The sequence below is a fragment of the Canis lupus genome, chromosome 6 (genome assembly GCF_048164855.1).
Source record: "Canis lupus baileyi chromosome 6, mCanLup2.hap1, whole genome shotgun sequence".
NCBI lineage: Eukaryota > Metazoa > Chordata > Mammalia > Carnivora > Canidae > Canis > Canis lupus.
Genome location: NC_132843.1, coordinates 1,566,933 through 1,581,629, shown reverse-complemented (window position 1 = coordinate 1,581,629; position 14,697 = coordinate 1,566,933). Strand labels below are relative to the sequence as shown.

Genomic DNA, 14,697 nt, shown 5'->3' with positions numbered 1-14,697 from the left:
TTTCCGTCTCCGTCTCTTCTTCAGGCCCTGTTTTAGGGAAGCTAAGTTCTCTTTGGAAAGAGCTCTGGACGGGTAGTGGAGAAGCTCTGGGCCAGCTCTGGCATTGACTGGCCATGTGTCCCGGGCAGGGCACTCCAGTCTCTGTGCCCCTTTAAGATTGGGCAGGTGCCTGGCCTGAAGTCAGACTAGAGGACGCCCAGCTCTCTGAGGGCCACCGTGCCCTAGAACAAGCCCCGGGGGCCCCTCCTTCCACATTCTGGCCTAGTGGTCCGGCTGCACTTAGCACCGTGTCCACACCATGTCTTTCTCCCCGAACCCTGTCGGAGTGAGCAGAACGATCCCCTCTCCAGCGGGGGTGAACTCTCCCCTACATGGCACAGCTAAAGCCTGGCGGAGGTGATGTGAGGCCAGGGCTGGTTCTCCTGAACCACCTCATGTGGGCCTCAAGCACAGAGCTTGGAACGTGGGCTCTGGGTCACCCTTTCACAAGATGGTGAGAGCTGGGGGATCCCCTGGTGGCTCAGCGGTTTAGCGCCGCCTTCAGCCCAGGCCCTGATCCTGGAGTCCTGGGATCGAGTCCCACATTGGGCTCCCTGCATGGAGCCTGCTTCTCCCTCTGCCTGTGTCTCTGCATCTCTCTCTGTGTCTCTCATGAATAAATAAATAAAATCTTAAAAAAAAAAAAAAAAAAAGATGATGAGAGCTGTCGGGGAACCGTTTAGTCCTCAAGGTCACTGTGAGCATGGCAGGCACTTGTGTTTGTGACACTGTCCTGAAAAGTTGACTGCATCCAACAAGTGCGCATTAGGGGAAGCTCTGTGGTTTTTTTGTGCAGACCTCCCGGCACCTTCCGGATCTCACAGCTGAAAGTTCACGCTTCCTCAGGCGCTGCTCGAAGTGTCCTGGCAGCCGGGGCCAGTGCTCAGCTGGAGCCCTGCCTCCCGCTCGGGGAGCAGGTGGGGGCAACACCGGGAGGTGCCGGGATCACGCGGAGGGAACGTGTGGGGGCAATCCCGGTCACTGCCCTCGAACGGTGCCGCTCCCTGCCATGAGCTCAGGGGCACAGGGCGCCCAGGCAGGAATGGGGGTGCTCCACGAGGCCATCATCCAAGAGGGCTGCCTTCTCATCACCCCTGGGGGAGGCAGAAAGCGTAGCCAAGGCCTCTGGTGTGCTGCGTTCTGAGTTTATGGCACTGGGAGTGACGTACTGTTGGAAGGGCCAGCTGCCGAGTCTGAGCAACACTGTGAAGTCAAGTGCGCAGGGTTGTCGCATGGAGTGGCAGAGGGGATAGGTCTACAAGGTGCCAGAGAGGGGTCCTGGGCTCTGCTTCAGGGAGCACCCACAGCGGTGCAACAAGCACCCCGCTTCCCATACACGGAGGCTTCAAAACCACTTACAGATACCCCTCCCTTCTCTCACGTTGCTCTATTATCTTCTATCTTTTGCAAAACACAAAAATGTCGTCTGACCCCACCTCCCCTGAGTTGACAAGCTCCTCCTTCCCTGTCGCCTTTCACAGAAACACTTCTCCAAAGACTCGTCCACACTCACATCCTCACTCCAACTGCCACCCCCGCCTCCTGGTCGTTCCTCCATCTACTCCGTCTATACCGTCTCCCCGGGTGACCCCACCTGGTCCCCGGCCTTGAGCACCAGGTACACACTGACACTTCACACAATGCTCGGCTCTGTGTCCCCAGGGCCAGCCTCATCTCGATTTTCAGGCACTTGTACCCAAGCAACAGTGGGACAGTTCTCTGGGGACACCCACCGGGTCACCCAAACAGGAAAAAATCCACCTCCTGGTTTCCATCCCCCCTCAATTCTCTCCTAGCGCTCCCCATCACAGAAAATGGTGCCACCAGGCTGGTGAACCAGGAGCCCACGTCACTTCCTCCTTTCTCCAATATCTCATGTCAGCAGGTCCTGTTGATTCCCACTCAAAAATATAACTGGAATGCAATCCTCCTCTGCACCGTCACGGCTGTGATCTGAGTCACCAGCCTCTCACTGGATGCCACCAACAGCACTGTAATGAGCTCTCGGCTTCTGGCCCCCAAGGGTAGCCAGGATGACCTTTTAAAGTGGGTGATGGTACTTGGTAGGGCAAGTACACCACTGACCTCTTGCTTCTCAAAAGTTTCTCGGTTATTCTTATTTATTTATCTTTCAGATGAAATTTAGAAGCAAGTATTTTTTTTTGCAAGTATTTTTTTAAATAAATAATTTAATGGTAAACCAATCCAGACCAAAGATCCAGTCATCCAATTAATATTTACCAGAGGCCTCCTCCCTGCAGGCAGTGTTCTAGATTATGAATTACGGAAGTCTAAGTTAATAATAATTTCCTTTGGAGGGCTTTTTTCCCTTCCTATAAACTCAATAAATCAAAACCGGCATTTAGTAAACAGAAGTGTGGGGAGTTATGTTCTGTTTACCAAAGGCCCTGTCACTCTAGGTGGTACAAGCGGCGTAGCCATGCTGGCGCGTTGGAGTTTTGTTTTGCTTACAGACGTTCCAGGGTGGTGTTCTTTGGCAGGGCAGTGGGCACAGCCACGCGCGGGTCTCTTACCTCCCTGAGGCAGGTGTAGATGGGGCAGACGAGCACACGGAAGGGCTCGCCCGTGCTGCTGCGCATGGTCCCGAACACTTCACACAGAAAGGTGATGAAGCCAAGCCAGCGCTCCACATCCTGCTGTTGAAGCTCCTCCCGCACTGTGAAGTCCTTCTGTGGAGGCACAAGAGACTGAGTCAGCCTCGCTGGGGTGTGGTGCCTACTGTCCAAGGGCTGGCTCTGGGCAACTGGTCAACCCCATGCTTTCAGTAAGGAGGGAGGGGTGCCCCTTGGCTGGAGTGTGAATGTGGGGGCTTACTCGTAGGTGTTAGGGCCACTTTAACTTTTGGCCACAGCACCTTTTCTTCCATTCCCAGATTGGGGGCCCCTCAGCCTTGCTCCACTGATCCCAAAGCTGAGATGGGGGAGTAAGATGAAGGGCAGATGACACCTTTCCCAGAGTTATCATCTCCCCCATGCAACTCCCTGTGCCTAAACCACTTCCCTTTGCTCTAATCCCCAAAGCATGCCCTCTACACGATGGAGAGTAACCAGAGTATTGTCTTGCATGTCAGCAATTAGCAATTAGTGACCGAGGCTCATAATGGCCCCAGCACCGGGCTAGAGGCAGCTACGGCCCATGCCTGCAAGGGGCTTAGAGATAGTAGGAGGATGAGAGGCATTCATTCATCCTCCTCAAAAGCAGTATTGCCCCATTGTGTGCCAGGCGCTGTATTAAGGACTAGGAAATGCCATGTTCACTCATAACTGTGATATAAGAGAGAAGGTACTAAAGCCACTGCGGGGTTCCAGGTGAACTCAGAGGCAGTTGTCACTAAATGGGAAATGAAGGCCATGAAAGAGCTAGGATTCTGACACAGTAATATGGGGCATCTCAGGTGGAGAGAACAACGATGTGGGGAGGGTAACATGGGTGTTTGGGAAATAAGCAGGTATAACGTGGTCTGGGTCCTGCACAGGTGGAGTAGAGAGGGCAAAAAAAAAAAAAAAAAAAAAAAAAAAAACAGGAGTCAGGTCTGAGAAAAGGAGTGGGGCTAGAGTATGGATAATTGAACCCAGCCAAGGAGCTGCTGCATTCCGTGATGGTTGGCAGAGGTTTGGGGTGGGTCATGAAATGCCACGGTCATATCTATGCTCCTTACGAGGTTAACATGGCACAGATGCAGAGCCCAGGCCAGGAGGCCACCGCAAAAGCACAGGCTGAATGAAACCTGAGCTGTCTGGCATTTGGGAGATAAGAACCTGCGGTAGTTTAGACCATAGTCAGAAATCAGTTTCCCCTGCCTTGTCTTTGGGTTTGGCCGTATGATTTGCTTCGGCCAACAGCAGGAGGCAGAAGCGACAGGGTGCTGGTTCTTTTTTTTTTTTTTTTTAATATTTTATTTATTTATTCATGACAGACACAGAGAGAGAGGCAGAGACACAGGCAGAGGGAGAAGCAGGCTCCATGCAGGAAGCCCGATGTGGGACTCGATCCGGGATCTCCAGGATCACACCCCAGGCCAAAGGCGGCGCTAAACCGCTGGGCCACCAGGACTGCCCCAGGGTACCGGTTCTGATCTGAGGCTGTAAGAAGCCTTACGTAATTACACTTCCTCTCCTAGGCTCCTCCCATTGTCATGAGAAGGCCGCCTGTGGGCTGGTCTGATGGTCCCAAAGGGAAGGTGAGAGGCATGTGAAGCAGGGCCCACCCAAATCTAGACTAGGTCAGGTGGTCACAGCCAACTCGCACATGCATGAACTCTCTGCAACACAACATCCACTCCGTCCTAGTGCCACTAGGACTTCTGCGCTTGCCTGTTGAGCAGCACCCGCTGCCTGGTACAGGATGGTACCAGTGACATTGTCAAGACAAAGAGTCACCAAGGGATGGATTTCAGGGTTGATGGAGAAGGAAGGCTCAAAGATGACACCAGGATTCTGGATCTGGGTGACCGTGCCACCAGGAGGACATGGGAGGGAACAGGCTGTCAACGTGCCGTGTGCCATTCCCACTGTCCAGTAGCCTTCCCCACTGCTTATTTAGGCAGAGCACTCTCCTGGATGACAGCATCTCAGAATCTCCAGAGAAGGAAGGCCCTCAAGGAAGACTGGGTTAACGTCTGTCCCTTGTGACGGTAGTGCCATCCAGAAGCCTAAAAGGGCGGATAGCACCTCTGCCTCCTTCTCCTCTGCTGGCCAATTTGGAGCTGGATGCGAAGATCACCAAGAGATGTCCCTCCAGTTCCTGCTTCTGATGAGCCTGGGTCATGACTTATTAGTTTCAGAGTTTGACCAGTTTAAAGTGTGTGTGTGTAAAAACGGGGAGCCGCAGCCTACTATCGAGCCCCAGACACTGAGGCAAGTGCCCCAACTGTGGTATCTCATGTAATCACCGCAATGATCCCACAAGGCAGGTCCTACTATTGCCCCATTTTATAGACGATGAATCCGAGGTTAGAGAAGTTACCCAGCTTGCCCGTGGCTATGTGTAATGGCAGAGCAGGGATTTGAACCCGGATCTGGCTACTCTGGATCCCAGCTTTTTCCGAACCCCTTCTTTTCTCCTGGTGTATTTCTTGCTTTGTTTTGTTTTAAATATTTTATTTATTTATTTGACAGAGAGAGAGAAAAAACAAGCAGGGGGTCCAATGTGAGGCTCGACCCCAGGACCCCGGGATCATGATTTGAGCCAAAGGCAGATGCTTAACAACTGCGCCACCCAGGCGTCCTCTCCTGGTGTTTTTAAAATGAAAAAGCGGTACCTGAGAGCTCAAGCACGTACTCACTTTCTGTCTGAATTTTCCACTAAGCCATTTGTTCCTACCGCCTCAGCAGGTCCACTCAAGCTGGCAGATCTCAGGAGCTCCATGCCAATCCTCAGGCCTCTTGCCTCCCCATTCACTTCCCACTGAGATGTCTACCTGTGTTCAACTGGAGCTCTCCCACCCTGGAGTCTGAGACAGGGCAGTGTCCCTAGAAGAGTACCCTGGGTTTAGCCAGGGACTCCAAAAGTAGTGGGGTCTCCTTCCTAGTACTAAGGCTGGAGCAGAGAGCCTACAGGGGCTGCCCTGTGGTGTTCTAGGTACCCGTGAATGAATGAATGACTTTGTCCACCACCCTATGGCCTACAAAGCACCTGGACTGCTGGCCCTGAAGTCATGAATCTTTAGGTAGTTCCACCCTCATTAACCTGTGTTTATCCCACTATATCCTTATGTGGTCAGAGCAGAGGCAAGCCTTAGCATTCTCATTTTAGAATGGGGGAAACTGAGGCACACAGTGGTTAAAAGACTTCACCGAGGTCACTTAGGGCTAGAATCTGAATGAGAACCTAAGCCCTACCATTGTTTACAAATCTGGGGTAAAGGTTTTCAGCCAACTCGCAACTGGTTGCACACTGGAGTCACCCAGAGAAGCTTCGAAGCTATAGATGCTTGGATTCCACCCGCCACACAGAGGCTTGCTTGGCGGGCCATGGTGAGGCCAGGACACCGGTCAATTGTGGAAGCCCTCCAGGTGATTCCAGTGTGTGGCCATGGCTGAGAACCACAGCTCTGGGCTTTTATAAGGTGCTGACTTGGGAGTTAAAATGGGGCCCCTCTATCAGTGCCTGCCTTGCCCTTTCCTCATCTCCCATAAAAATACCCATGCTGGCAGACAGAAGAAAGCCCCACAGCAACACTGAGATGGAAGATAACAGTTCGCCAACAGCCTCCTCACCAGACTCCAGAGATAATACCACTAACTAAAGTGCTGTCGCCAAGAAGCCCTAGTTGCCCAGAGCAGCTTGGCCTCCTCCCCAGAAGACCAAAGGTTAGGGGTAGATGGGAAGTAGCTTGACCTTCAGCCTCTCTCTGTCTGCCCCTGGTACTTGCAAATGTTTTAAAAATGATTACATCTGATCAGAGAACGAGAGCATGACTCACTTTCCTCCTGATAACTGGTGGCATCGAGAGAGGATTCTGTTTGGGGCTAGCAAAATGCACTAGAAAATGGATCAACTGCTAAATGTTGGAAATCAGACTTAGGATGGGCACATTCGAAGCCATCCACGGAGGTGGAGACTCTACTCTTGCTGCAGCAGACATCGAGAATTCCAAGAATGATCCATATGGTTAACCCCCAACCCAAACCAAGCCTTTGCCATTCAAGGGTAAGGGAAGAGAAGAGCACTATGCCGTCTATGGGAAAGTCCTGCACAGCTGAATAGGGGGCTCTTGAAGACCTAATGGAAATGCAGTTTTGAAAATGATAACAATATATCAAGAATAAATAAAGTTAAAAATTCCAGTGTAAACCAAGTGGGTTGGGGCACTTGGGTGGCTCAGTCAGTGAAGCGTCTACCTTTGGGTCAGGTCATGATCCCGGGGTCTTGGGATTGAGTCCTGCATCAGGCTCCCTGCTCAGCGAGGAGTCTGCTTCTCCCTTCTGTTGCTTGTCTGAGCTCTCTCTCTCTCTCTTGTTCTCATATAAATAAATAAAATCTTAAAAAACACCAAAACACGGGGGCTTTTAGGTCCGTAAGAACAATGGTGTGGATTCTGTGACATATGGAGAGGCATTCAAAAGAAGGGATCCTGTCTTGTGTGATACGGAAGTTGGCCTTCGGGGAGGATGGATAGGGCCCAGAAGAACAACAGCAACAGGAGAGTGTGAGCTGAAGGCAGTGAACGGCAGAATGAGCATGGCAGGAAAAGTAGCACATAAGATAGACTTGGAGAATAACCAGAAAGTTGAACACAAGGATATACTGATGAAAAAGAAGAAAGAGGGGAAGACTGAGTGGATGGGCGTCTGACCTATGAATTGCAGAGGCTTTCAGAAAGGATCTCAGAATACATGGAATAAAGAGACCAGAGTGAGACACTTTGAGTTGAAAACCAAAAGCCAAAGAAGAACGGGCTCTTCAGGTAGAAAGGGCTCATGGTGTCCCAGGGCCCCACCATTGATACTTAGCAGGAGAACTTTCTTTTTTTAATTTCAAGAAAAAGAAAAATTCTAAAAACAGCTTGGAAGGGGTGGGGTGGGGGAAACCCCTAGGTTTCTCACAAAGGAACAGAAATGTGGTTGGCCTTATATTTCTGTATTTGATGTTAAAATTCAGAGACTTCGAGACAACATCTTCACTTGTTTGAGGGGGAAAGAACACAGGCAGCTGTGAGTGAGAGCAGGAGAAACACATCTTACATAAGCAAAGGTTTTTAAAAGTCCTACCTATGGGCTGATCTTAAAAAAACAAATCAAACTGGTACAGCCACCATGGAACACAGTATGGCGATTCTTCAAAAAATTAAAAATGGAGTTACCATCTGATCCAACAATTCCACTTCTGAGTGTATACCCCAAAGAACTAAAAGCAGGGTCCTGAAGAGATTATTTGTACACCCATGCTCACCGCAACACTGTTCATAACAGCCAAGAGGTGGAAGCAACACAAGTGTCCATCAATGGAGGAATGGATCAACAAAATGTGCCACGTGTATACAACAGAATATTATTCAGTCTAAAAAAGGAAGGAGATTCTGGTATATGCTACAACACAGGTGAGCCATGAGGACATTATGCTCATTGAAATACGCTAGCCACAAAGTGACACATACTATACAGGTATCACAGAAACAGAAAGTAGAATGGTGGTTCCAGGTGGCTGGGGAGAGAGGAGACTGGAGAATTGTTTAATGGGTTAGTTTCAGTTTTGTAAGGTGAAAACTTTGGAAATTGGGTGTCTAATAATGTGATTATACTTCACATGACCGAACTGCACGCATATAACCGGTTGAGATGGTAAATTTTATTTATGTGGTGTTTTCTTTTGCCACAATAAAAGATAATCTAAAAATTTAAAAGCTTTCTTAAATGCATGCTCAGCCAATCAAATTGAGACTTGATTTGAGGAAATCATGGTATAGAAGGACTAGAAGTGGAAACTGAAACCAGGCTTACAAAGTTAAAACAAAATAAGTAATTACAACTTTGGTTGTAAGACAGAATCAAAAGCTGAAAATGGTCCTTGAAAGAGAAGTTATTTAATCTTTAAATGTAATTTGAAAAAACTTTATAGTAGTAGTGATTTAATAACCTAAGATAAACTTCTGAAGGCTGATACATACTGGTGGGAGAGGAAGAGAAGATTGTAAAGCATACACATTTCATAATTTAGACCATAAGGATTCAGAAGTTGTTGTTTCTTTCTCAAGTATGGTAATCATAGAAATAGAAGTTAAAGAACATTTTTAAAAGTATTAAAAGTAAACACTAGTACCTGAAAACAGGATATGTAAAATAAATGGTTGGGTAAAAATAATTGTGGGCAAATAGAAATAAGGTTAAAACACTTGTAAAATCAAAGTAGTTTTCAAGATAACAATCCTTAAATAAAATTAAAAAGGTTACATATAAATAAATTACATTCATAATAGGTAGCAAAAAAGATTATACCCTGCATAGCATAGACTCAAAATACATAAAACAAAAACTATTGAAACACAAGAAGAAAATAGGAATAATAGTCTCTGGAAATGAAACCACTAGCATTCCACGACTGATTAACAATATTTAATCACTTAGCTGATTTAAGTAACGTAATTAATAAGACTAAATTGAAAGTAGCCTCATGTAAGCTATGATTTACTCTAGATTTCAAAGCACAGAAATTCTACAGGTCACACACTTGGGTCAAGAATTAAGAACAATTAAAAAAATAGCCAATTACTCGGGTGTTTAAAAATAGTCTCCCAAAGCGGGCGCCTGGGTGGCTAAGTTGGTTAAGCGTCTGACTCTTGATTTCAGCTCAGGTAATGATCTGAGTGTCGTGGGATCGAAAGAACATTGGGCTCTGCACTGGGCATGGAGTCTGCTTAAGATTCTCTTTCCCTTTGCTCCCCCCTCTCTAACAGAAAAAAAAAAAGTCTCCCAAAGAAAGACTGATTTTGATTATATATCAAAAATATATTTGATATATAATCAAATATATGATAATAAATTAGGAAATAGAGAGTTATAAAAACTCACGGACATGGTCAAAGCTATAATGAAAGAGAAGTTTGTAGTTTTAACTATTTTGGCTGTTAAAAAGAGGAAGCAAATACATCTCCTAAACCTACGCTGTCCAATATGGTAGCCACCAGCCACATATGACCACCGAGTGCTTGAAAGGTACCTATACAAACGGAGATGTGCTCTAAGCTTAAAATAGACAAGAGTGCTTGAAAGTTTAGTATCAAAGAACGTAAAATGTCTCCTGTTGTGAAAATATCAATTCCATGATGAAATTTTGGATATTCTAGGTGAAATAATATACATTATTGAATTTGAAATTACATATGCAAGGGCACCTGGGTGGCTTGGTCAGTTAGGCATCTGACCCCTGATTTAGGCTCAGGTCATGATCTCAGGGTTATGGGACTGAGTCCCACGTTGGGCTCCATGCTCAGCAGTCAGCTTGAGATTCTCTCTCTCCCTTTCCCTCTGCCCCTCCCTCCACTCGAGCTCCCCTCTCTCTTTCAAACAAATAGATAAATAAATCTTTAAAAAAAAAGAAAAGAAATTACATATGTAGATCCCATTATACTTCTACTGATTTACTGACTCAAAAAATTAGAAAGCCACCAGTAACTAAGGAAATATATGAAAGGACATAATACAGATAAAGCAAAAAACTAATTAGTGAGAAAACAGAGAAAGCAAATTATGTAAAATCAAGAAAGAAGAAACAGAAATAAAATTAGAAATATACTCAAAATATTTAAAAAAGATATATAGTAGATAAAAAGTAATAAAAAGCCATTTACAATTCTAGGCTGATGATTTTGGAAAAAATGATAAAATGGATGTTTTAAAAAATAAATATCATCAAAATTTACTAAAAAAAATCAATAAAAGGCCAGAAAAGGCTAAAAATCATAGTACAAAATGAAAAGTTCTGAATTAGGAGGTCTCTATACTTAGGATTTTTATGGATAAGTTGATTCAAATTTTCTTTTTCTTTCTTTTTTTTTTTTTTTTAAGATTTTATTTATTTATTCATGAGAGACACGGAGAGAGAAGCAGAGACACAGACAGAGGGAGAAGCAGGCTCCATGCAGGGAGCCCGATGTGGGACTCGATCCTGGGACTCCAGGATCATGCCCTGAGCCGAAGGCAGACGCTCAACCACTGAGCCACCCAGGCGCCCCATGATTCAAATTTTCAAAAAATTAGATGGCTGCTCTGCTATGTAGGCTGATCTAGAACAGAAAAAAAGATAAGTTTTCCTTGATTGTAAATTATAAATAAGGAATTCTATGGGCCTATCTCTCTAATATGAGTAGATGTGAAAGTCCTAAATGACATGCTAGCAAATAGAACTATTATAACCAAGTAGATTTTATCCCAGAAAGGCAAGGATGACTTAGTATTAGAAAATCTATAAACATAATAAATTATATCAATAGGCCTGATTAAAAAATGGTAGCAACATCCATGACCCTTGGAAGGAAGAAGATCAAATGATTTGATATGATTATACAAATGAAAAACCCAAGAGAACTCTCTAATAAAGACTAGAATTAGCATGAGCATTTAGCCACTAATTAACTAATAAGAGTATTTAGATGCAAAATTAATGTATAAAAATCAACAGCTTTTTAATTTTATTTTTTTAAGATTTTAATTTATTTATTCATGAAAAACACAGAGAGAGAGAGAGAGAGAGGCAGAGACACAGGCAGAGGGAGAAGCAGGCTCCATGCAGGGAGCCTGATGTGGGACTCAATCCTGGAACCCCAGGATCCTGCCCTGGGGGTGAAGGCAAACCGTGAACTGCTGAGCCACCCAGGCGTCCCTCAACAGCTTTTAAAATGATAGGATTAACCGGGGAGATATTTTAGTGCACTGAAGCTCATTTATTAGTGCAATCAAAATACTCACCTAACATTATTTAGGAATGTGCAAAATTTCTATGTAGAAAATTGCAAAACCAAACTGCCAGATTTTGGACAAAGTGTTCAACAAATGAAGAAACACACAATATTCCTTAATGGGTAGACAGCATTGTCAAAATGGTGATTTTCCTTGAAATAATTCATAAACTGGGATGTAATCCCAGTTTGTACTCCATATTCCAACGGGAACTTTTTGGAGGGAAACAGGGAATGGAAGCTTGAAAGAAATAGTCCTTAAAATAATTTGAAAGAGTGATGCGGCGGCGGGGCGGGGGGGTGGCGGGGGGCGCCTGGATGGCTCAGTTGGTTAAACGTCTGACTCTTGAGTTTGGCTCAGGTCATGATCTCAGGGTCGTGACATGGAGCCCTGAGGCCTGCTCTGCGCTGAGCACAGAGCCTGCTTAAGATTTCCTCTCCCTCTCCCTCTGCCCCTCCCCACATCTTTCTCTAAAGAAAAAAAAAAAAAAAAGTAATGGGGGAAATAGCTAAAATCAAAATTGTAAAGAGTCATACTATTTCTCACCTATCCTAAAGTTTTACTAATGAAAAGGGTGTGGAACTGACGTAAGAGTGGACGGCTAGATCACATAGCCTAGAGACACATCCAGCATCCGTAAGGATTTATCACACGGCCCCTGGAGGACCACCAATCAGTGGCAAAGAGAGCATTATTCATTCGAGCAACACTGCAGGTACAGCTGTCTAAGTCTGGGGGGTGAGGCGGGTAATAACTCAGAGTCTCCCTCCACACTGAGCCCTAAAATGAATACCAGATGGAATAAAGAGGTAAATGTTAAAGAAAAAAAAGAAGACAAACCATAAGAATTTGAGGAAAATGTGACAGAGAATCAAATTTTTGGTTGGAGAGGGGCTTTCTACATTAATGCAACAAAGGAATGCATCAAAATACTGCAAACACGCTTAGGAGGCAATGAATGTTCTGGGAAAAATGTTTGCAATAAACGTGACAAAGGGCAACAGTCTTTATCTATAAATAGCTTGATCAAATTTGTAATAGAAGTACTAAATCCCTCATGGACAGATGGGGAAAGGCCATTAAAAGATAATTCATACAGCAAAACATAAATTGCTGATAAATAAATGAAAACAAATTAATTACATCTCAGAAGCAATCCAATGAATGAAAATAGTATTTTTTTCCTACTTACTCTATTAGTAAATTAAAAACCGGTAATTGTCAATCCTGAGGATGATGCAGTGAAGCAGACACTCTCGTATATGCACAGTGCAAACTGGTTATATTTTCCTAAAAAATCTTAAAATGAGCCTTCAAAGTGTTCTTCCTGTTTGGTCTCATGCTTGCACTTTGGGAGAATTATTGTAAGGCAATAATTAAAAGTAACAGGAAAAATAAACTTAACACACACAAAAAAATTCAACAACCTAAGTATCCAACAAGAGGGGAATGATTAGGTACAGGATCATCCTCTTACCCGTTAAAAATTAGGTGTTTCCCCAGCACGGGAAAATGGCTATATGACACGAAGAAAAGCAAAAGCAAAATTGCATGTACTGTATAATCTCCTCTGTGACTTTTTTTTTAAAGGGAAAAGATGAGAAACACCCGAGGTCTTCACAGTCGCTATTCCTCCGCAGATGTGAGAGTCTACTCTGTATGAATTTATGGATGACGTTTATTATTCTTTTCTTTTACTTTTTATTATTTTCTGAATGTCTGGTTTTCTGCGAACATTTCATTTCATAATCAGAAAAACTGCTCCTTAGGAAAAGTTGACAGGTTGTGACCCTTTCCCCCCGATTCTTTTTGGACGAGGCCAGCAGAACGTGGACTCTCGGGGCAGTGGCAGGAGAGGGGCGTGAACATGCCCAACTCGGAGGCCAGCACGGCCCGGCCGTGCGTCTCCGCCGGGCGCCGAGGGCGCAGGCTGCCAGCTTGTCCCTCTGGAAGCAGGAGCCTCCTCTGCCAACCGAAAGCAGCCGCCCCTGGCTCCCGGCTCCGCCTTGCACCTCGGTCCTCTCCGGGCCGGGACCCCGAGGGGCCTCAGCCTGTGGCAGCCATTTCAAAGCCGGGCATCTGGCTCCGGGTTCTCGTCTGACGGGCAGGCTCCCTCCCAGCAACCCCAGTGTCTCTCCCAAAACTTTAAGGCCACCATTTAAGCCCTGTTTCCTGCCTAAAACTATTTATTGACGTACTGCTATTTCCTGCACCGACCACATCAATAAGCCCTGAAAGCCATTCAGTGTCTCAGGTTTCTCAAGGGATTCTGGGAAGTTCTTCCCCACTCTGGATAACCACGTGAACTCTGGCATGAGAGAGCCCCGTGGTCAAGCCCCAAACAGCTGCGTGCAGGCAGAGGGGGGCCCCCCCAGCCAGGGCACCGGGGCGACACTGCCCCCCGACCGGGCGGGGGGGGGGCTGAGGCACAAGGATCACGGCGTGCTCGGCCGCTGCCCGGGAGGGACGGCAGCCCCCCAAGGCCTGCGAGCTCACCAGCATTCCCTTCTCCTCCTCCTGCAACAAGGGACCGAGGGAAACGTGCCCTTGCACACTCTCCGTCCCCGGCGACTCTGGTTTGTTTGTGGGCAGAGGTGGCCGGGGCGGCCGTCCCCCAGGGCTGAGGAGAGAGCGCGCTTTCATGGACTTCTGGCAGGAAGCTGCTTTTTCCTGGAGAAGGTGGGATGAGATGTGAGAGGGACAGGCACGGAGGAGCTGGTGACAGCCCAGCAGCAGTGAGCTGGCCTTGGCCCTCCTTGGAGGCTGTTAGTTGGAGGATTTAAAAAGAGTATTTGATGGGATTCTTTATACTGGAAGGATGAGAGTCATTTTCAAATAGGAGGGGCCCTGTTTTTATTCGGCTCAAACTTTCACTTCCTTCGGGTTTCCACTTCAATGTCAGCTCCTCAGGGAGGTCCCCCCACACGCTCTCTAAAGTAACAGCCTCCGGGGGCAGAGGCAGGGGAATGCCCAAGCCTCGAGCTTGGCTGCAAGGAACCCTACAGGCTTGCCGGACCCACCTCCGCTAGCCGGAGACCGAGAATCCCGGGGGTGCCATTTCCTGGCCTTTCCTGGGACCTTCTGGCTCCCTGAGATGCCTCTGAATCCTGATGGAAAGGGATTCAGGGAAGTTAAGCCACCTTCAAGCTGGTTTCGGTGACTTCAGACCAAAAGAAGCCATCAGTGTAACAACAGGCCTATCTCCGGGATTGAACAATGGATCCCAGAGGTCCAGGCAGGA

At 46.5% G+C, this 14,697-nt stretch overlaps 1 protein-coding gene across 7 annotated transcripts in view; it reads right to left on the bottom strand.

Moving 5' to 3' along the window:
• CTIF (cap binding complex dependent translation initiation factor) overlaps positions 1 to 14,697 on the bottom strand; it is a 281,791-nt gene that overhangs the window by 36,710 nt on the left and 230,384 nt on the right. For all 7 annotated transcript variants that reach the window (XM_072828536.1, XM_072828539.1, XM_072828542.1 and 4 more), the window contains one exon: positions 2,574 to 2,729. In XM_072828536.1, coding sequence (XP_072684637.1) covers positions 2,574 to 2,729 — 156 coding nt within the window. The remainder of the gene's footprint in view (positions 1 to 2,573; positions 2,730 to 14,697) is intronic.